The 23,753-nt window shown below is 37.5% G+C and overlaps 1 protein-coding gene across 2 annotated transcripts in view; it reads left to right on the top strand.

Moving 5' to 3' along the window:
- Positions 1-23,753, top strand: part of FUT10 (fucosyltransferase 10) — a 57,661-nt gene that overhangs the window by 32,519 nt on the left and 1,389 nt on the right. For both annotated transcript variants that reach the window (XM_011372079.2, XM_011372085.2), the window contains one exon: positions 15,436-16,271. In XM_011372079.2, coding sequence (XP_011370381.1) covers positions 15,436-16,271 — 836 coding nt within the window. The remainder of the gene's footprint in view (positions 1-15,435; positions 16,272-23,753) is intronic.

Genomic DNA, 23,753 nt, shown 5'->3' with positions numbered 1-23,753 from the left:
CTTGTTTAGTGCAGTTAGTATTTTTGCCTTAGTGACTAGAGGAGAGAGATGAAGAAGAGAGACATTTGATTGTTTTCTAGGATATGAATGCCGATACTTTATTTTTTCAAAAATAACTATAAATGAGTAAACAAACAAATAAATAAAACAAAACTATCATAGTCTTATGTACCTAAGAAGTGAAATGTTTTTTGTTTGTCGTTTTTTGTGCCCTTGCATGGATCCCTTACTCCAATGCTTTGGTGCCCAGGGTCTCCGAAGAGGTATGATGAGTGATATGAGAGAAATTTTTTACTTGAGTAAAGAATACTTCCCAGTGGTTAGCTTGATGGGCTTCAGGCCAGTGGGTCTAGCTCAGACTGGAGCAAAAAATAATGGCCAGGCCTAAGCTCACTGTGCTATGCTGCTGCAGCCAGGCTGCAGCCAGGCTGCTGCCCGTGAATGACATGCCCTGGATTCTCAGTCTTGTCCTGCATGGCTCTGTAGTTGAATTGAGTGGATCAAATTGCAGTTCTGGTTGTAGAGTCATTGCTGAGTGTCAGTTTTTGAGGCCTTTTAGTTTTCACACTGGCTTACTATTTATTACCAGGGCGTCCTTGGCTGTGTATTTAACGTCTTTGAAGACATTTTGAGGCCTTATTCAAAGTAAGTCAGTAAATAATGTTGATTTCAAAGGCTGTGAGTTTCTTTACTATTGAGGATTTCACTGTCCCAGGTCTTTAGACTAAAGATGACAAAAATGTATATTCATTAAGATGGGTTTTAAACATAGTGCATTGTTATTTAATCCATGCTTAAATGTTAACTGCATCGGAATGGTTTGTGTTGCCTGTGTGATGTTCATGAGGAGATATGACTCCTGATGTCCAGGTAGCGAATGAGAACTTGGAGTTGTCACATGCCTATTCTGAGCTGTGGATGGCGAATGCTCTGATACGTGCAACGAAGAGCTTTTGCGTTTCCGAGTTCTGGTGTTGCCCAGTAGAATTCACATGTACTTTATTTAGAGCTGGTCCTAAAATGGTGTTCCTGATTATTCCCGCTCAGTTTGGTATATTGTTGTTTTAAATCCAAAATGAAGACTTTTAAAAGATTCTTTTTCTTATTAACTGAGACAGAGCCATTCAGTAAAGTTGAAACCAGAAACATCCTCTTCAGCATATCTGCTAGGGAACAGATTAATAGAAAATAAAAATACTACTCTATGGTTCATGTTGGCCTACTTCCAGCAGTGCTGTAGATTAAAACTACTTCAGCATTTCCCTGTCTTGCTCCTTCATCCAGATTCTTTGTTATTCTGTCTTAATTTTCTTATGTACCTTGGATCAGTGAATGTGCTATTTTTCTCATAACGTCATTCACCAATTCTAATCCTCTAATTCCTTTCATGCAAACTCAAAGATCTCTGTGGTGCCATTATTTTTCCTGAAGACTAGCTTCAAGTTACTGGGGGAGGATTTGTTTTCAAGGCTTGGCATCTAAATGGCCTGGACCATAACACCCAACGCCTATCCACTGCTCATTATTAGACAGAAGGGACTTGACGATATGGTAGGAAACGAGAGAGAAACGGCTGTTTGATGGTCATCATTAAGAGGAGGTTCTCCTGAAGGATCTGGCTCAGGCAGACAGCACTCCATCAGGACCCCCGCATGCCAGGTCAGCTCTTGGGCTGCAGCGGATGGAATTGGCTCTGATGTTTCATTGGGTCAGGGTCTCAGCTGTGTACTAGACCTCATTACATACCATCAGATGGGAGAGTCAACCCAATAACTTTCCATTTCCCAGCAGGGAACTAATTCTGGGAAGATGTTTGGCTCTATTGGTGCAGTGCAAAGAGCCACTTTACTGGCTAACAGGAAACAGCAGACATTTGGCACATGGTAATGTGTACACATGCATACATCCAAAGGCTCATGAGTCCTGTCTCTTGCCAAATATGGGAGACTCTGGCTTTTCACTTGAGATATTTCCAGTGCAAGTTCATGGATGTTTTCTTACAAACCTCCCACCCACCACGCCCCGCCCCTAAAAAAAAATAAAACGAGAGCAGTCTATTAAAAGGGCTTCTCCACAGACAGAGCAACAGCCACTCCACAGGCAGCATGACATTTATTTTATCTAGGATTTTTAAAGGTTGGACTGCTTTCTTCTCCCACAATCACCACCAGTAGGCAACATCTCCCCTCCTGTGGGTGCTACACTCCTACCTCAGGGCTGCTTTGCAACAAAACAGATTCCATCAATTCCAGTCTCAGATGCCAACTATTTGCAGTGCATACCAACCCCCTGGGCAGTGTTAGAATCATGGAAGAGGATGGTTTCCTTGGGTCAGGGCAAAAGAACACTCAAAATCAAATTTTCTGTTTTCCTGTAGAAGGGTAACTTAATGATGCCTTGAAGGACATCTTCCTTCCTGGAAGTCTATGCCTCTATTCCCTAGTATCTAGCCAACTCTCAGACGTTACTTACTCTAAAGTAAGTAAATAAGGCATCAAGGTCACAATGGAGACCACCTCCTGAACCAAAGCTACTTCATACATTTTTATTAGATTAGGTTCCCACAGCTGGGATTATCTCTGTGCTAGAAGCTATTTATGTTGGGCCGCTCTATTGCATTATTTAGAAGCACTGAAATCTATACCACCTTCCTTTCTATTGTGCTTCTGGTTTTCTAGTCTTTTGATGAATTCATAGTTATAACAACAACAAAACATAAAATGGAAGAACATTAGTTATGCTTTTCTTTTGATATTTCCAGAGAAGGAGTCTGTACAATGTCCTCTGATGGATTGCACAAATTGTAAGTGAATCTTGAATTTGTTTTACATAAGACGTGGGGTAATGTGCTGCTGCCATAGAATCCTATGAGTGTAGAGTTGGAAGTAACCATAGCTCTTTGATCTGCCCCAAGTCTCGTGAATCTCTCCAACAGCATCCTAGCATCCCCTGAATCTTTCTGGTGATGGAAGCCCTCACTTTTCTTTTTAAAACAAACTCTTGAAAAGTGAAGTTTACATATAATAAATGCACACATTTTAAGTCAGCAGTTGGTGACAATTTATCAGTCTTGATATAGAGCGTTTACCCGCTCCAGAAAGTTCATTGTCCCCCTTTGTAAGTCAGTCTCCCCTTACTTCACGTTCTCTGCCCCACCCCCAGAAAACCACTGATCTGATTTCTATCACTATAGGTTAGTTTTGCTAGTTTAGAGACTTCATATACATTACCTCATATAAGTTGAATTGTACAGATGTACGCTTTTTTGTCTGGCCTCTGTCGCACAGCATGTTTTTGAGATTCCTCTATTTTCTGATCAAGGAGAGATGAAACTGATTTTTAGTTGACATTATAAACTTATGTGACCAGGAATAAAAATTGGAATAACTCATGCCTCTTCTGCCCGTACTGAAGCTATTGAGGGCCTGGACATTTTTTTCTTTGATGGGCATGTGGTCTGGGGTGGTACTGACTGCCCTGAGTTGCCCAGGACTCAAGGAGTTCCTCGGATAAGGGATATTCATTGGTAAAACTGGACGAGTTACAGGCAAATTGGGATGAGTTGGTCACCCTAGCCCCCTCTAGTAGGTAGTATAAAGAACATTAGGGCACCGGTGGTCTGAGCTTGTCAACAATAGAGGAAGGGGCAAGAAAAGTGGACATTTGTGTTTCTTTACCTTGAGGCTATCAGCTATGGGGGACCCTCCTCTGGGAGAACCTTCCTGGAAGCCATTTCCAGCAGGACTTGCTTGCATCATGTACCCGATTTCAACTGAGGTTTCTTTAAAACATTTTTTTTATATATAGTTTGGTTTCCAATTTTATTAAGGACATTATGTTTTATTACTTTTCTTCTTTCCAGAATACTCTTTTAAGAGGTCTTCATTGTGAACATTTAATACTTTCAAATATAATCAAGATCATGAAGTACATATTTGAAAGCACTAAGATTAACAAATTAAATTAATAATTATTATTTCAAGGCATTTGGCTTGATAGGCTCCAGCTTGATTATTTTGATGTGTTTAATTTTAAAAATCTAAGCAATGTTATAAACCAAATTACAAGGCATTGTTCTAATCTGGCTTCTTTGCAGATGCATGCTAATCTCTCATTTACATCTGAAATGATTCATTAGCTGGATGTTAGCAGACCATAGTCACCTGTTGATGTTCAAGTAATCTATAATCTGCCAGGTTCCTTTTGGAGCATATGAAATCCCTGGCAGTTAACTGTGCCATGTAATTTTCCACATAAATTCTAAAATACGATATTGTTATAGATATGATATTATGCAGGATTCCAAGAGCAATATTTCCTAAGTAGCACTGGGGATGATACAGCAATTATGGAGTATATCTGTGAGCCCTTACTTATTATACAAAGTTTGTGAGATTTTATTATGCTTCTCCTCAGAGAAATGTTTCTTTTTTCCTTTAATTTTTTGATTTTTTTTTGTTTTATGTATTTATTTATTTATTCTTAATTGAAGAAATGATTTTAATTTCTTTCCCCACGTCTACCTCCCCCCACTTCACACTCCTCCTTACCCTCTGGTAATCACTAGTCTATTGTCCATGTCTTTGAGTCTGTTTGTTTGTCCTGTTCATTTGTTGCTTTTAGGTTTATATCCCACATATAAGTGATATCATGTGATTTTCAACTTTTTCTGTCTGGTTTATTTTGCTCAGCATGATTATCTCAAGGTCCATCCATGTTGTCGCAAATAATTTTTTGATTTTTGAAAAGCATAAAAGTAATGCATGAATATATAACCAAGGCCAAATTTAAACAATAAAAAAGTTTAGCTAGCAAAAAAGGAAATTTCATCTTTACTTTCTCAATCCCTGTCCCAATCAGAATAATGACTATCTTTCCAGAATTTTTATGAGTAATTGAATTCAACCTGTATAGTTTTGTCTGTGTTTTTCTTAAATCATATCATAGATATAAATTGGTTTTTCCATTTAAACATATGTTTTAAAGTTTTTTTTAGATTAGAATATATAAACTTACTTCATTATTTATAAAATAATGGTGATTCAATAGTATGGAGGTACCTGTATTTATTCCCCCATCAATGATTATTTAGGTTATTGCTGTTTTTTTGTTTTGTTACCATGAGCATACTTGTATGTCTCTGCTCATATGTGTTATTATTTCTCTAGATAGCTGAGTATGGTGTTGCTGTGTCAATAAATAAATTAAATTAAAATTTTGGTACGTACTGCCAAATTGGCTTTGAATAGGGTATACCAACTTCTCGAAGCTTGAATTCTTTTAACATGTGAAAAATTTGAAACAGAATAAAAATGGATAATTAAATTTTGCAAGCTCAAACAACTAATTAGGAATTTGCTCTGCTTTTAGTAAATCTTTTTTTTATCGCTTACTTATTCGATTTATGTAAAATTTCTCAGAAAAATTTAACGCATTTGGCTTATTAATTTATTTACTAGTTATAATTTTATAGACTTCATATGAGCTCAGAATTAGAATGAATTTTAAAGTTTTTCCATGACTAACTAAGATGTTTCCATATAATAAACACTAATGAAAATGTGGTCAGCATGGAATAGTCAAGAAACTTCCTCTACCTAAAAATCTTCTATACCAAAGCTCGAGTTAAGAATCTAATTCTTTAGCATTTTCTTAATATCCCAATTTCTATTTTTATAACTCACTAATTCTCAAATCATTGATTGTCAAAAAAATTTTTTTGCAAAGAATTAATAACTGGATTAATAAATGCCACAGTATTCCTAAGACTTCATTATTTTTTTATGAGGTGGTTGTATTACTATTTTACCATGAAGTATTATTATAAGCAATTAAAATAAAACTGCTCTACCTTCTAGAATAAATGAGGCAGCAGAAAGTGCTGAAGACGAGGTAGTGATTTTCTCATCAATTCATTTCACCATTTCTCCCTGACTTAATATATCCAGTTATGTTTACACAGAAACCTATTGACCTCATTGGGTGGAGATGCAAGACATGAAATCAAACAGCCAGGAATGTGAACTGAAATGCCTGTTTGCTTTTGATGGGACTGATATAATTTGCAGATGACACTTGTATAAAGGGCTTTCAATGCTTTGACTTAATTTTAAGACTTTTTAAGAATTACCAGTGGTTTCGCATTTGAGCTTTATCTTGTTGGACAGATAATTAGTGTTAGCACGCAATTTCTACTTTTACTTTTTGCTCTCTCTATACTTTTTATTGTCAAAATAAACTAAGGCTTGACTTTTGCAAAATAACATCTAAAAATGCATTTATTTATTCTCCAAATATCTACCTACTATACACCAGATGCTATGTTAGGTTCTGTAGGCAAAGATTTACAAGACATGAGTCCTTGAAGGGCTTCATGTCTGGTCGGGGGAGTAGACAAGTACACACAATTGCAGTTGAGTACGATAAATGCTACAGTTCTGGTCCATACAAAAAGCCACAAGATAACTAAATAGGGAACAACCAATATGAGGAGCTGGGCAACTTGGAAATCTCCTAGAAGTTCATTGGCGTAGCAATTTAGCCTGTTTTAGAAAAAAAGCAGGAAAGGTCTCATCTAAATTACTGTTTCTAAATATAGCAATATGCAGACTTCTCAAACATTAGGCCACAGACCTCAGGCTGCAAGTATGAAAACCTGACCAAAATTGGTTTAGTCATCCGGGCATTTATTTATCAAATCAGCCAGAAGTCTGGCTTAAGCAGACCTGTTTTATTCAGCAGTTCAAGGCATTTAAGACATCCTTCTACACTGTCGCTTCTCCAAATGGTCATCTGATGGCTAACAGTGTGAATAGCACAGAGCAAAATACTGTATTCAAAAACATTGACATCAAAGATTCAAGACGATTCAGAAGAGTTAGACTCTGAATGTGAAGACATTTTAGATACTTCAAGCAATCTAACATTTTTGCTAAGCATTCACAAGAAATAAATGATAAAAATCTATAAGCAAATCTAAGAGTTCTTTCAATAAGTTTAAATAAAAATTCTAAGAAAGCATTGTGAAATAGTTTAATTGGAAATACTTTTTTTAGTGACACACAAAAATAGTGATGTATTTTACAATTTATCTTCCCTAGATTTAATTAAATGTGATTTCCTTCTTGCCTTCCTCCTCCCTCCTTTTTTTCCTTTCTCTCTTCCCTTGTTCTTTCCATTCTTCCATCTATTTTTATTATTATTTTTTTTTAATGCAGAGCGTAAAATAAACTGTTAACAGAGGAGAGGGACCTGGGGTTCCGGTGCATGGGAGAGGGAGACATTTTTCCTATATAATCTTCTGTTCACTTATTTTTATTTTTATCAAAGATATACATACTCCAAGTTTAAATGGCAAATAGTTATCTCCTGAGTTGCAGGACTTTTATCTGACTCTTTTGGTTGTTCCCAGCAGATCTTTAAGTAAATGGCGATATTACTATCTCATGATTTTTCCATATTGGGCATTATCTATTGACTCAATCTTGGAAGACGAGGAATTTACTTGCGTACCCTATCCTGCTCAACACACACACTCAACCTTCCTGTATCCCCACCTTCTAGTTATATCATTACATTTAATAGAAAAATATTCACTCCATGATTATGACTATGCAAATGATACTCATAAATGAACCAGACAGTTACTTTCCTGATTACTTTCTTTGTTTGCCCTGAGTTAATAATTAGGTCATATCTATTTTCTTTAATTACTTGATTTTTTTTTTAAATGTACTTAACAGAAATCCAGCCCCAAACTCTTCGACTAGTCAGAAATAATAATTCCTTTCTTTTACCTACCAGGACTATTTGTATTTGTTTTATTCTACTTTGAATTTCAGCTAATGGTTTGGCATTTGCATTCGTAATCATAGCTTCCTGGGGATTTATTTTATTCATCTTTAAAGCCCTAGAGTTCCCAGCGTAATGCTTTTTCAAGTAGTAGGACTCAGTAAACCTTGCTTTTTAGCAATGGCTGTAATTATCCAAGTTAGTGGCGGTGTCTTCAGCTTCCAGGTCTGGTGGCTGCAACAGAGAGAATGTGAGAGAGATAAAGAAACACGCTAATGTGGTTTCTGATAACAAACGACAAATTCTTCACATGCCTTGAGAGTTACCACAAACCTTAATCCAGAGCTATGGGGCCTTGCCATGAAAGTTTTAAGTCAGAGTTCAGCAGAACATTCTAGGACTCTGAAGTGGCTTTGCCAACAAGCCCTTGGTGACATCGGCTCTAGTCTCCTTGCAGGAGGGCAGTGCCTGAGGTTGTTATTCCTGCTCTGGTTTCTTCTTGGTCTTCACAACATCTAATTCTCATTTTTTCTAATAATTGCTGTGGAAGCAACTGAATTTTCTTTTGTATTTACATTTAGATACTGTCAGAAGTACCTTAATATGCTGTTCAGCGTATTGCAGACAGTTATAGCAGGAAGGTAGCACTTGTAATAGTTATCTTGAACACTGGAAGCTGTTTGAGCTTTATGAAACAAATGATTTAATCCAAGGCAGGAAATGAGAACTAACTCGGTGAGGTCACTGTGAGTTTAGCTATGGCTGAGGTAATTAACAATAGGTGTGATTTATGAACTATTGCTGTCTCCTACAATTGTGTTTTGCCCATTGTTTCATAAGCTTTAACATCTTTTGGCTGTAGAGGTTTTCATTTCCGATGGGTAAAAAGCTCTGTAGTAAAATCTTTTAGCAACAAGAAAGTCTTTATCTCTTTTTACAATGTCAAGAAACACAGTGGAGAGAATTTGTAATTTGCGATAAAACTTAGAATGTGGTCAAATACGGTTTTACTGGAGACATTCACCTCCATCTCATTATTCTTTGTAGCTACCTGGGTCATCAGTATTCTGTGTATTTTAATTAGCAGCTCAAAGAAGGAATTTATAACACAGTACCTGAATGATGAATGTGCTATTGGTTTTAAGAAATTTGATGATTCCTTTCTTAATAGGAGTCTCATTTTCTGATTTTATATTTTCCCTTCTTAAGTAGGAGACTTGCATTTTTTCTGCTTCTACATTTTTACCAGATGGACTAAAAGAGAAATAAATGGAAAGGCGATTCTCTGAGGGGAAAATAGGAACCTGGGATGGTGGTCACAGGGGAGAAGAATCGTGAAGAAACATAATATTTTTAGAAAAATCAAGGAGCAAGAGAGCAAGAAAAAACTTGCAACACAACTTGGAATAATAAGTTGCAATCAAATGGAAGTCCCAAGTTTTGAAATGGACTTATGTATCAATCATAGTCTGATAGGAAAACAAATTATTCTAGATATTTCAAACAGTGGGAATTTATTATGGGACTTGATTACGAAGGTGTTGAAGGGTTAGCGGAGCAAACGAGGGAGGGGGAAGGCTATGCAAAATGAATAACAGGAAACCAACACCATCCCTAGGCTGGAAATCACTTCACCCAAAGTGCAGATTAGCTGGTCTCCAAGGCTCTACCATTGGAGGTGAACAGAAACCCATGAGCCAGCACTGCCAGGTCGCCGCCATTGCCACTGTGGCTGTCACCACTGTCCACATGACTGGTGTCTCCACTAGAGCAGATGTGGTCATAGTCCCCTGTGCTGCTTCTTCCTCTATTACATGAGAGGGCTTTAGGAAGCTGTTTTTTCTTTTCCTCCCACCTTCCAGTTTCCTTAAAGCACTTTCATTGGTGGGACCTAATTGCAGGCCATTCCTGAGAAATGATGTCAACAGGGTCTCAGCCTCATACAAAACAGAGCATAACATGCAAAAAATCTGAATTCGTGTCCTTGGTTTTAGGAATCACAAAAGGTATATTAGACCCTTGTTTAGTGTAAAACATGAATTCTAGTCATCAAGTAACCATGCTTGGGGGGATAAACGGCAGCTTAAATTTGAACAACGGAACCTTTAGACTTGGCCAATAGGGGTCTGTCTACTCTGGCCTTCTTCCAGCTGTGAGGAATTCATGGTCCACAGTCACATGCCCACCTGTGGCCACGGAGCCCATGCTCACCCCCCACTCCCAACTAACATGCCATACTCCAAGTTCTAGGGCCCCAGAATTCCTGGCTATGAAGGTCAAAGTGGAACCCACTTCCAGAGCCTGCACTGGCTGCTTCCCTGTTTTATCTTCCCAAGGGCAAACTGGACTTGAAGGTTGGTGAGGGGTGACTGCAAAGGTGTGAACTGTAAAAAAAATACTGCACTGGAAACTTGTTAAAAATGGCAAGATAGGTTTTATATGAGCTACTGTAATAGAGGAGAGAGACCAGTAGAACACTGACCTCAACTCTGAATACAGCAAAGACAGCTGGGGATTTATAACCGACAAGCAGAGTGATAGGAAATTACTGAGACTATCAAGGGTGGGAGAATTCTTGCTAAAGGCAGGCCAAGGACTTAGACATCAAGGATGAGGAACTTGATCAGATATCAAGGGTACGGGAACTCTTGCTCAACTAACATAGTAGAATTCTTTGCTGAAACTGGGCTCTGCAGACCAAGGGCAGAGTGTCAGGCCAAGGTCGAGGTGTAGTAAGCAGAGAGATCAGAAGAGCCTGACTGAAGTTTGGTCGAAGAGGGAGTCTGTCAAGATGGAACATGGCTTTGAAGATTGAAGGACCATAAACACAGGGTCCCTCACAGTGTGAGACAGAGCCAAGGGTAGAAGGAAAAGGGGGCCAGGCACCACTTCATTCTAGCTTGGAACTCTGAGGAATCTGAGTTTTAAATTTGAATATGGCCTTCTAGCCACAGGTTCCTCTCAGGGACTTGAAGGGCTGATGCTGGCAGGGGTGGGGGCAGAGATTGTCTGGTGGGGACCCTTTCAGCTGAGGAGGAACCTGAGAGACAACACACTCAGGTGCTTCATGAGGCACCTGCCCAGTAGGGACAGGCGGACCATGAGTGAACTTCACCCTCACCCTGTAGAGGAAGAGAAGATGGATGTTTCATGTATGGTCATCCTGAGTGAATAAAAGGCGAGGTTTGAGGGATTAAGTGAGGGCGAGTCAGCAAGCGAGGGAGAATCATCCCCCTTCTCTTTTCACCCCATGCTAAGCCCCCCCAAAGAATTATGAACTGTGGCAGAAAATGATGTTAAATTTTAATATGTGCTATCCTTATTTAGTGTGAACTGTGGCTTTGCACATTTTTAAAAAATCATGAATGTGTATATGTTAAGGTAGAAGGATAAAACATTTAACAGCTTGTTAAATTGATTTATAGCTTTTAAATGTTTAGGCATACGGTACATGGGACTCTTTGTACTCTTCCCCTCAGGTCCTACCCTGTTAGGATGGGGACTGCAAAGTTATTGACTGGCCCACCACGCAGATTCAATAAGGAGATGAGAAATTTCTAGGCCCTGGGGTAGAATAGACAAATGCCTAATTGAACATGTATAATTGAGAGAAAGCTCTGTGACATAGAATTGATTAAGGGACAGGTAAAAGGACTCATTAAGAGAGGTGATGGGAAAAAAGGGAAGAAGAAACTGGGTCTAGTATGAGGGTGTTTTGAGTCAAGCAGCCTGCCTGAAAGTCTCTCTGAATTGACTAGAGGTAGGCCAGCCTCAAGAGCACATATGTGGCACAAAATTCTAATACCTTTGGTTAGAATTTAGCCTGAGGTAATAGGAGCCTTTCTTTCACATTTTGTTAACCATCGAATCTTAGAGAAAATAAATGACCTGATTGGGTTATGTGGGTAAGTTGAGAAAATTCATGTGAAATGTCTTTAAAATTAGCAACGAACTTTGCAAATGCTAGATGATAATATACAAGGCAGCCCTTTGGCTTAAAGTGTTCTTCCTCAAAAGTTTTAATTTCCTCTATTGGGGTGTTTTTTGTGGGACCACGTTTTATGAGACAGTTTTATGGTAGAGGTTCTTTCTAAAAAGAGAAATTACCTTTGGAGGACATTTCGTGGGAGCATTTTTTAAAAATTTTTTTCCCAAATTAAGTCATGCCATCTTCCCAAGTGGACTGGGTTTAAGCTGAGTAATATTTTTGCAGATGCACTTGGGGGTGCCAAGAGTAAGTTATTCAGCAGCATCAATGTGGTAGCAGGGCCAGTGATCTCTCTTGTCCTTTACCATTGGCCAGTCTGACAATTCTGGTCCCCACCAGGGGTTGTTAGCTCCAGATAATGGCTCGAAGTTTGTTAGTCAAGCGGAGTTAATGACTTGTGTTGCCTTCTGTTTTCACCAAGTTTGTGTAGGAATCGCAAAAGAAGAGTATATGCCCCTGGAGAAGAAAAGGTGTGTCATAAACCATTGACGCTCTTCTGCTTAACAGCTGTTTCAAACCCAGTCTCCACAATCGGCAGTCTGGGATCATTTGCCAGCATTAAGTTTATTCTATTTGTATTCCAAGTCGCAATTTCCTTTACAATGCACTTTAGTGCTTAAGATCTATTTGTCAGCTGTTATTTAAAGGAACAAATCAATTTGTCAGTATTTAGTAAACACAAAATAACCCAGAGAAATGAAAGTTAAAATGAAGTTGTTAAGATGTCTAGCGAACCAATCACATGCAAGTTCGTCACTTTTTTTTTTTTTGGATTTACCATAGGTCAATTGGTGTTTATTTCTTTAAAAACCCTCGTTCAAATTCGCGTTTTAATGGGCATTGCCCTGGAGTCAGAGAGAGCTAAATAACTCAGTTGTTTCCTGAGGCACATCCCATACCTTTTAGAAATAGCTTAATATTGATACTCATATTCCATGACATCTTCAGTGAAGTCTTCTGTGTCTGTTACGGTTTAATTTCAGTACTCTTGAGAGTTTACCATCTGAAACTCTAGGTTTAGAGGAGGAACTCACTGGGAACAATGACTTTCAAAAAAAGAATTTTAGTTTGTAAAGATATAGAAAACCTATTTTAATGTGTATGTCTTTGTGTTGTATGTGTGTATGTTAGGAAAGTAACTAGGAAGTACTTTTTTTTCATGCTAAAAATTTGAGCTTAATAAAAGACATTGAAGTCACATGCAATATGAATCTCATAGTGTTTACAGTGCACCGTTATGGATAAGAAAACCACTGAAGAAATTTATCACAAATTATTATCAATGGTCATCCCTGGGTGATGGAACTATGGTCTCAATTACTTTATTCTATCAGTTCAAGGAAATAAATACTTTTTAAGATGGTAAATAATGGAAAATGTTTCTGGAAAGTTAGATCCCTTTAACTTTCTGCTCTATGAACGAGGCATTTTCCCACTATTAAAGATATAAAGCCCACTCCTAAAAATTAAACGAAATTCAGATGGATGTATGAGAACCTCACGCTCTCATTTTTAAAAAGCTGTGTTGCTTTTTGGTACGTGAATATAAGTAAATGTTACTTGCTTAGGTGCTGCAGGCTTTTTTGCTATTGCAGATTGCATATGGGAGAGACCCAAAGTTTTTCTCTTTTCCTTCCAACATCAAAGTTCCAATAGCAACTTGACTAAAGGTACAAAGAGCTTGTAAGCTCTCTTCTCCTAGTTATAATGAATGTAAGGCTCATTATAACTGGTACCTGTTTCAAGTCCCATTCTCATTACCAACACAACCTGAGTGATTCTAGAGAGTGGCTGCCAAAAGGTCTAGACACAGCCATGTTTAGTTTCTCTTGTACTTTACTCATATAGACAAGCAGAGATGAAACTCAGGCCCTCTCTGTTCCCTGAAGCACTGGAGGCAGGCCTTGTGTCTTTCTGCTTCTTCCCTCCTCTGCATGTTGGAACTTTGCTGTGACACTCAGGGGGTGAGCCAGATTATAAATCACAGGTGTGCCACATAACAATTAGCAGACAGCCACTGTTGTTCGAGTCACTCACTCAGGACACCTGTATCTGGTCCCTCAGTTTATTCTATACCCAATTTTGTTTTAACCATATCCCTTCTAGTCTCCAATCTTACAGTTTGATCCTTGCCTCTGACTCCCAGGGATTGGACTGCAGTTCTTCCTCTCCTAGGCAAATGGCCTTGATTCTCTGTTATGCTTTCAGTGGACACTTTATGTTTTAACTGAAGTTTATGGGTTCCAGTTCTCTTCATTAGCCACTTGACCAGCCTAGTGCCTTTTGAACAACAACCGTTTCAATGCATTACATTGCCTTTCTTCTAAAATTCTCTTCTTTCATGTCCTCATGTTTCTCTCTTAACCTTTGCTGACCATCCAACTCTATAAGCCATTAAATTTCAAGTGTGTATTCTTTTTGATGTAAAGGTCAAGTATAGCAAATGCCAAGTAAACAAATATATAACCATTTTTAGATGTTAGTCTTTTATTCCTGATCATTGAGAATAAAAGCCTGTTATCAAGACAGTCGTACTTTCTTCAGCATTTTCTCTGTGCTTAGTATATGTCCTCCAAGATAATCTTATTTGGTCTTTAATTGTTTAAAAGCCTTTCTTGGTTAATTGATTTCTCATTGATGTACTGGTGGCACTAAAGAGTATATATTTATTTGAGAGTGTTCACTGGCATTAAATAATTATTTTTTTATGAATTCTACTGGAGAATATGTTTTATTCTGCTAGAAGCATTTATTTGGTGCTTTTTCTCCACTTGGGTGCTAAAAGATTTTTTTTTGTTTGTTTTTATTTTTGTTTTTGTCATTTTCTTACATTTAAAAAAACACAAATCAGGGGCCACAAAATCATCAGTGTCAGAAACACTTTAGACATTCTGTATTATATGTTGTGATAGTGTCCTAATTCTTTTTTCTCAGTTATAGAAATAAATTCTTCCTGACTGAGGAAACAATTGTTTGCCACATCCATCACCTTTGTCTGCACATTATCATCTTTCAAAGGTTTCCCAATTAATCCTGTGGAAACTAGAATCATTCATAATTGTAATCCTGTTATGCCTTCTTTATTTCTTGATGTGCTTGTTAATTCATGTCCATCCTGCAGCAGTCTGTAACATAGTGCTATTATCAGCTATTTCGTCTTTAAAAGCTTCTTGTCTACCATTTTGACTAAGATTGATTAACTGCACTTTGTTGAAATCGATCATTTGGATTAAAAAATCTATCCTGTATATTTGTTCTGGCTACTTTTGCATGATTTCACCTTTTTTCAGTTAATCAATCTGCCAAGCTGATTGCTTTTCCCTTTTTGGCTTCCTTTCTCTTGCTCTTTTATTTTTTAAGAACTGTCTATCTCTTTATTGCTTGTGTCCTCTCTTAGGCAACACCTCTAGGAAAAACAGCCAATTGCAGGAGGCAGTGGAATAAATTCTCCCTTTAGAACCCAGCTAGACACTACTTGCATTTCCCTTTCCATTACATGAGAGAGAGGGCCCCTCTCCTCGGTGATTCTCTCTGGGAGAATTTTCCAAGGTGAAAGTCTCCGGCTCGCTCCCCTGTGTTCTAATCTTACCATGTGGACTCAAATCTAAATACTAGAATTCTTTTGGACATACTAATATTTTATTTTCTTCTCCTAGGTACTGACTTTAACATAGATAGCTTACCTCTGCCTCGGAAAGCCCATCATGACTGGGCCCTTTTTCATGAAGAATCTCCAAAAAACAATTATAAGCTCTTTCACAAGCCAGTCATCACCTTGTTCAACTACACTGCCACATTCAGCCGGCATTCCCACCTGCCACTAACTACCCAGTACTTAGAGGGCGTAGAAGTCCTCAAGTCACACCGATACCTGGTCCCTTTGCAGTCCAAAAACAACCTTCGAACAAGACTTGCTCCGCTGGTGTATGTACAGTCGGACTGCGACCCACCATCGGATCGGGACAGCTATGTTCGAGAGCTGATGACCTACATAGAGGTTGATTCCTACGGCGAGTGTTTACGAAACAAAGACCTCCCTCAGCAGCTGAGAAACCCGGCCTCCATGGATGCCGATGGCTTTTATAGCATCATTGCACAGTATAAGTTTATCCTTGCTTTTGAGAATGCGGTTTGTGACGACTACATCACTGAGAAGTTCTGGAGACCTCTAAAACTGGGGGTAGTCCCTGTATACTATGGTTCCCCTAGCATCACAGACTGGCTTCCAAGTAACAGAAGTGCCATTATCGTATCAGAATTTTCCCACCCTAGAGAACTGGCAAGTTACATCAGACAACTGGACTATGATGACAGACTGTACGAGGCCTACATAAAGTGGAAGCTGAAGGGTGAGATCTCTAACCAGCGACTTCTCACAGCCCTCAGGGAACGGAAATGGGGAGTGCAAGACATTAACCAAGACAACTACATCGATGCATTTGAGTGTATGGTGTGCAACAAGGTGTGGGATAATATTAGGCTTCAGGAACAGGTAAGTGGCTGGATCTAGGTTTGGCAAAGAGGTGCCAGGATGGCCATCTTGACGGTCTCTGTTATTCCTCATCCTTCTGTTGCAGCTCATTGCTGCTCCTCATTCCTGTCTGAGAGGCCAGGCTCTGCAGGAAGGTTAAATATTTCATCACTATCTTTTGAGGACTGTCATGAAGTGTACTGACATGCCCTTCTTCCGGAAGGCCTTAAATTCTCCTTTACTGTTTCTTCCGGAGGACACCATGCTGCAGGTGCTGGGTGGTGATACAAGGAGACTGCAGAGGGAGGGAACAAGGGCGAAAAATAAAAAATTTTGAAGCTCCCAATCTCATCCACGTGGCCAATCCTTTAACCTTCCCATCGATGCTGTGGTTTCTGCCAGACCCTTTACGCTTATACCCCACAGGCTGCTGTTTGGAAACTTGTTTTTATTTCACATTCATTATCAATTAACCTTTCTCTTTCTTTGATCCTTGCTCTTTCTCTTCCTGGAACATGCACATGTTTATTAATGTATAGAGAATATTCAAATAATGATGGGGATAATCCTTAAAAGACTTCTTTTTCTTAAATTGTTATAAATTAAGTTCTTACTAATGTCTTCAAATTTCTAGATGCTTTTAACATTTATTTACTTACTTTATTCATTTATATCAGGAATGGTCCCACTTTATACATAACTGAATTTTTTAAAAGGTAATTTGTTAAAAGAAAAAGAAAGATTAGTTTCAACTCCCTTTGAAAAATGTTAAAAATAAGATAGCCGTTACATACTAGTCGGCTATTACCCATGATTCCCTTGCCTGACTCCCATATGGACATAATTTATCTAAATTCTCTAAAGGCAAACAATTTTTGTTAAATATTTTGGCTAGCATATTAATTTCAGGTCAAACATAAATGTAAACTGTGCAGGATTATTTTTATGTATTGTATGTATACTATATAAGGCTTTTATGTACTAAATATGCGTATTTAGACAAATTTAAAATATTTGAAATGTTATTTTTCTAATGTTTAATTATTATGAAAATTTTAATTCTTTTATCTGATTTTCTATAACAAATTTTCACTCATAGAATCAGCTATCTTAAGCTGAGTGTCTTGGTCAGCAACAGGAATGCTAAATATTACATCACTTCTCAATGAATTCTCCCAATTTCTAATGACTTCCTTTATAACCTAATTTATAAGGCCACATTACAGCAAAAAATAAAGTATACATATGATTGCAAAACCACATGAGAAAGTAGAGACCATATTAATTGTCCATGCCATACCAATTATTTATTTTCAGAATATCTCAAGGTATAAAACAGAACTTCTGAGAGTGATGGTCTGCCTGCTCTGTGTATCCTAATCCTTTCAAAGCTTGGACATTATATTCACAGAAAACTAAAAGAACCACATAAACCCCATCTGCTCCTGCACCTCACAGAAGCCCTTTTGGAATGATTACTGTGGACTGGAAAAGAGGGTATAGCAACAGTGGTACATGGCTTTTTAAAAGATATAGGAGAATATATACTTTCCTGCATTTCCAACAGAAACTGCTAACTGATTGTGGTGTTTCAGAGTGCCTGAAGATGGTATAATGTCCTTCTCTTTGGAGTCTGAGGAAACATACATAGAGCAGGCTTTCCTCCACCGTGCTCTCATTCTTCCCAGAAATGTGGTCAGTGAAGATGATTACAGGGCTTCACTTGCATTTCAATGAACTTATTACAAATCTCTAATGCTAATGTGCTCATTACTGAAAAAACAGAACAAAATATACCATGAAAGTAAATTAAAGGGTATTAGACCATTTTCATTTGCATTTATTTGATAAGGTTTGTTACAGCATTTATATGATATGCCTTAAAGTAAGCTACTTAAATATGTTTCTTTGCTTTTTCTCTTTCAGCTCCCCCTCCTCCCAAAAAAGCTGAAAGAAATTGTTTGATTTCCTCTGTGATTAGTTTTTATCTTGCAATTGAAAATAGTTTAAATCACTTGAATTTCGAAAATAGGATTAGAATATCAAATGCATTGCCCTTTATTCTGCCTCTCCCTTCCTCTCCCTCTTATAATCATACAAACCTAGTGTGTTATCTATTGCTGTGTAAACAATGTTATCACAAATGTAGTGGCTTAAAACAACATAGATTTGTTATATCACAATTTCTGTGGTCAGGGTTCTGGTCATGCCTTAGTGGGGTACTCAGGAAGGCTGCAATCAAAGTGTCAGTAAGGGCCGGGTTCTCATATGGAGGCTCAAATGGGGACAGGTCTGCTTCTCAACTCAAACACTTGCTGACAGATTCAGGTTTTTGAGGTTAGAAAACTGAGGGCTTTAATATTTTTGTCTAGTCGTAGGCTGGAGGCTGCCTTCAGCGTCTAGAGGCCATGCACAGTTTCTTGTCATGTGGGCTTCCCCAACATGGCTGTTTCCTCAGAGCCAACCAGGGACTGAGAGATTCTAGCAAGACCAGTGCTACAATCTTAAATATGTAATCACATGTAATCACATACATCCTGTCATCTTTATCATATTTTGTTAGGTAGAAGCAAGTGACAAGTGACACTTACAGTCAAGGAGAGGGGATTACACAGGGCATGAATACCAGGAGATGGGATCACGGGGGCCACCCTGAGTCCGTCCTCCCCACCTAGTTAATCTGAGTAGGCTTATTCTGGGTGTTGTTTGCTTTATTTGTATAGGAGAAAGTCTTTCAGTATTGAAGATGCTACCTATGAGATTTTAGTCAGTTAAAGCACGTTTATTGATAAATACTCCTGACCTCAAAGAGGCTGAAGAACATCTAATCATCAGAAATATAATTTCATGGAATTGGAACAAACTTTTTAAAAAATTAGCTTTATTAAGGTATAATTGACATACAATAAACTGCATATATTTAAAGTGTACAATTTTATTAGTTATGACATATGCATACACTTGTCAAATTATCACCATAATTGAGACAACAAAGATTTCTATCATCTCTCAAAAGTTTCTTCGTCTGTGTAATCCATCTCCTCTCCACCCCTTTCCTCAGGTACCTATCTGCTTTTTGTCACTTTTGACAAAGAAGCTTAAGCAGTTTTTTAGAATTTTGTATAAATGAGAATCAGATACTGTGTACTCTTTTGTGTCTGTCCTCTTTCACTCTGCGAGATAATACTTACGTTCATCCACAATGTTGATACATGTATCAGTAGTCCATTTCTTTTTACTGCTGAAGTTTGGACATACCAAAATTTGCTTATCCATCCACCTGTTGATGGACATTTGAGTTGTTTCCTTATTTGGCTATTACAAATAAGGCTGCTTTGAACATTTATGTACAAGTCTCTGTATGAACATATGCTTTCATTTCTTTTCTGTAAATACCTAGGAGTGGAATGGCTTAGTCATATGGTAGATGTATGTTTAACATTTTGAGAAACTACCAAACTGTTTTCCAAAGTTATTCTATCTTACATTCCCACCAGCACTGTATGAGTTCCATTCATTAGCATTTGGTGATGGGTGTACAGTGGTTTCTCACAGTGGTTTAATTTACATTTCTCTAGTAATTAATGATTTTAAGTATCTATTAATGGCTCATTGGCCATCAAGTTCTTCTTTGGTGAAATGTCTCTTCGAATCTTTTACTCATTTGTTGAAAATTGGGTTGTTTTGTTAATCTTGAGTTATAAAAATTCTTTATATATTTTGAATACAAGTCACTTGTCAATTGTGTAATTAACAAAAGTTCTCTTTTAGTCTGTAGGTTTTCTTTTCATTTTCTTAACAGTGTCTTGAAGTGTTAAGTTTCTAATTTTGATTAGAAATTTTCATCAATGTTTTCTTTTATAGTTCATGCTTTTCATGTGCTGTTTAAAAATCTTTGTCCCTAAGATTTGCTTCTGTTTTCTTCTAGAAATATTATAGTTTAAAATTTTACCTTTAGGTCTATAATCCACTTAGAGTTAATTTTTATAGTGTAGTATGATGTAAGAGTTGAGGCTCGTTTACTTGGATATCCAATTATATCCACACCATTTGTTGGAAAGATTATTCTTTCCTGATTGAATTACTTTGGTTTCTTTTTCAAATATCAATTGGCCAATATATGTATTATCTAATCAATATGTCTATATTTGAGTACTGTAGCTTTATAATAAGCCTTGAAATGAGGTAGTGTCCATCTTCCAAATTTGTTCGTTTTTCAAAAGACAGGGTGTTTAGTAGAGTTAGTGTGGTGATCACATTGTAAGGTGTCTATGTGTCTAATCATTGTATTGTATTCCTGAAACTAATATAATATTGTATACCAACTATACTTAAATAATAATAAAAAAACATAAAAAGAGAGCAGTCTTTTACTTTTCCCTTTTCCCCCATCCCAGAAGCAACCACTTACTCCATAGTTAGCTAATTATTTTGGTATTTACTCAATGTGTCTAAATAACATGCTTATACTAATTTTTAAAATATTCAGTGTTTATGTGATTATGACTATGTAACTCTTATTCAGACATGAATCATGTAGTATACTATGATCTGTTTCTCTTGCTTCTACAACTTTTTGTTTCCCTCTAGTTAGTAATTGTCTTTTTGTTTATTTCTCGTATGTAGTCGTTACTAATTCAATCCTTGTTGATTGTTTAAATCTCCTTTGAACATATTCAAATATGCCAGGCATCCAATTAAATTCATGTTGTCGAAGAAATCTCTCCCTCCAGCATTTTGACCTCCAGTACATGCACTGGCTGCACTCTGTGTTTAGTATAGAGCTTCCGCCTGAGATCTCCCTTCCCCACCATTGTGGGAATTTCTTTTCTTGTCTTTTCCTCTTGTTTTGACATCTCTATTTCCTGTATGCTTTTCTCTCTTTTTCTTAGTTTGCTTTCATGTTTCGGTTGATCATACCCTCATATAACTTCCTGAGAAGGCTGTATGGGGGATATCTGAAATGTCTCCATTCTACCGTAACATTTAAGCAATAGTTTAGCTGACTGTAAAAATATTAAAGTGGACATCACTTTCAGAATTTTGGAGGCGTTTTGTCATTGCCTTTTAAAAAAGCTTTTGATTTTGAAATGAGTTTAAATCGACAGAAGAGTTACACATACAGTGGAGAGTGCCTGTATCCTCTTCACCTGGCTTCCTCTGATGTTAACATTTTCAGAACCACGGCACATTTGTCAACGCTAAGAAATCAATATTGGTACACTGCTATTAACTGATCTACAGACTTTAGTCATATTTCACCAACTTTTCCACTAATATCTTTCGTCTGTCCCAGGAGCAAATCTAGAAAAGCAGATTGTAGTTAGTCATCATGTCTCCTTAGTCTCCTTCAGTCTGTGATGGATGTTCATGCTTTCCTCAATTTTAATAACTTTGATCCTTGTGACGAGTACTGATGTGTGTTTTGTAGAATGTCTCCCCATACGATTTGTCTGATGTTTTCATCGTGTTATGACTCGAGTTTTGTATTTGAGGGTAGAAGGGCCCTATGCAGAGACATAAGGGCCCTTCTCTTTCCATTATATTGGGGATGCATGAAATCAATATGACATGTTCCTGGTGATGTTTTAACTCTGATCACTTGGTTAAGATGTTATCTTCTAGGTTTTTCCACTGTGAGGTTACTAATTTTTTCTTTCTATGAAGCAAGTCACTAAGTCCAGCCCACACTCAAAGGGAAGGGAATTAGCTTCGCCTTCTTGAGGGAAGGATACCAAATAATTTGTGAACATATGTTAAAACCACCACAATAATTAATAAATTTGGGGAGCAGGGAGATATTTTTAGATTATACAAATATCTTTTTTCTCCTTAAAGTCATTATGTTATAACCTTCATCAATACATCTCATCAGTGCTTTTTGACTCTTCCACTATTGCTGTCAAGAAATCCAGAACCATCCTCACAGCTGATCCTCACACTTGGACTTTTCCTCTGGTTGTAAAATCTCTTCTTTCTTCCTTGTGTCCTGAAATTTCATAGAAACGTACTTTGACAAGAGGCTGTTTGTATTGTGCCGAGTTTCTAGTGAGCCTTGTCTCTCTGAAACTGAGGTCTTTCAATTTGGGGATAATTCATAACTTTTTATAATTATTTCCTTGGATATTTATTTCTTTCCCTCTGTAACTCTTAATATTTGTATATTGTTCCTGTCAGACTTGTTCCCTAGTGTTAAAGAACCAATCCAAGTGGTCTAATATTCAAATGCTTTTTCCATTTCTTTGTCTTTTAATTTATGGAATGTATCTCAACTTTGTCTTTAACCCTTCTATTAATTGTTTCTTTTCTGCTATTATATATCTAATTTCTAAGATATCATTTCTTTTGGTTCTCTTAATATTTCCTTTTCTGGTATCTGATTTCTTTTTTTTTTTTAATTAATCTTTTTCTTTCTCTCTCTTGCTCTCTGTCAAGTTTTCTAAAATTTTCTTGCCTTATCTGTTTTCCATGTTGGTAATTTTTCTCAGATGATTTGTCATCTTGATAACCTGCTCGTATTAGGGTGGTTTGATTGGCAGTTCTGAGTACGAGTGGGGCATATTGGCTGTGAGCTTCGTTGTAGGGGAATCTGCTAGATTTTTTCTTAGGGAATATCTGACATACATCCTTCTGGACATATCACATTCTCTTGAGAAGGATAGTTGATTTTCCTGTCTGGACTGTAAGGCCTGCCTACCAGCATTTTAGGAATGGATTATAGGAAGAGAACAAGAGGGTCTCAATGTCGCATATTCATATGCTCACTGAATCTTTTATTTATAGTACCACAGCACTGCCCTCAAATTTGTTCTCCAGGTCAAAGATCTTGTGTTTTCTTTCTGCAAGGAATGAACCTCTAGTCTTTTGTCAAGTAAGGGAGAAGAACACACCTGGTCACAAGGAAAGGAGGAAGGAATCTGAGTATTTGATTGCTTCGTAAGCAGACTTTCTAGGAACTCTTCTTAATTTATTGCCCTCTCAGATGCTTCCAGGAGCATCTGGTGCCTCCTGAGCCTTAAGGCTCTGCAGTGTCAAACAGACTGCTGCCCAGCTCATCTCCCTGCTGCCTTGTGATACTTTATTTTTTTTTTAAATCTGTTAAGTGATTTACTACTTTTCCATCTGCCTTCCAGTCTCAAACATCTTGTTATTCTTTCGCCCTCTTCCATTCTCCTAGTTTTTACAGGTTAGTATCTTTTTAGAATAATTATTTGAATCTCATTTTAATGGCATTTCAGGAGGGAATGAAATTAGATGGTGTGTTCAATCTGCCATTCTAGAGTTAGTCTCTCTGTCTTCCTCTTTTTTGTTGTCCTCTCTCTTATTTCTTTCCTTTCTCTCTTCCTTCCTCCATTTCATAGAAAATTATTAGAGGGCCAAATCCTGAATGGGTCTTATAGATCCTAGTAAGGACTTTGACTTTGTCTTGCAATGCAGGTAGCGGCTGAGTGTAGCTAGCAGTAGATTAAGAGTGGAATCAGGAAGACAAGTTAGGAGACCATG

The sequence above is a fragment of the Pteropus vampyrus genome, unplaced genomic scaffold (genome assembly GCF_000151845.1).
Source record: "Pteropus vampyrus isolate Shadow unplaced genomic scaffold, Pvam_2.0 Scaffold8, whole genome shotgun sequence".
Taxonomy (NCBI): Eukaryota; Metazoa; Chordata; class Mammalia; order Chiroptera; family Pteropodidae; genus Pteropus; species Pteropus vampyrus.
This window is presented reverse-complemented; position numbering and strand designations above follow the sequence as displayed.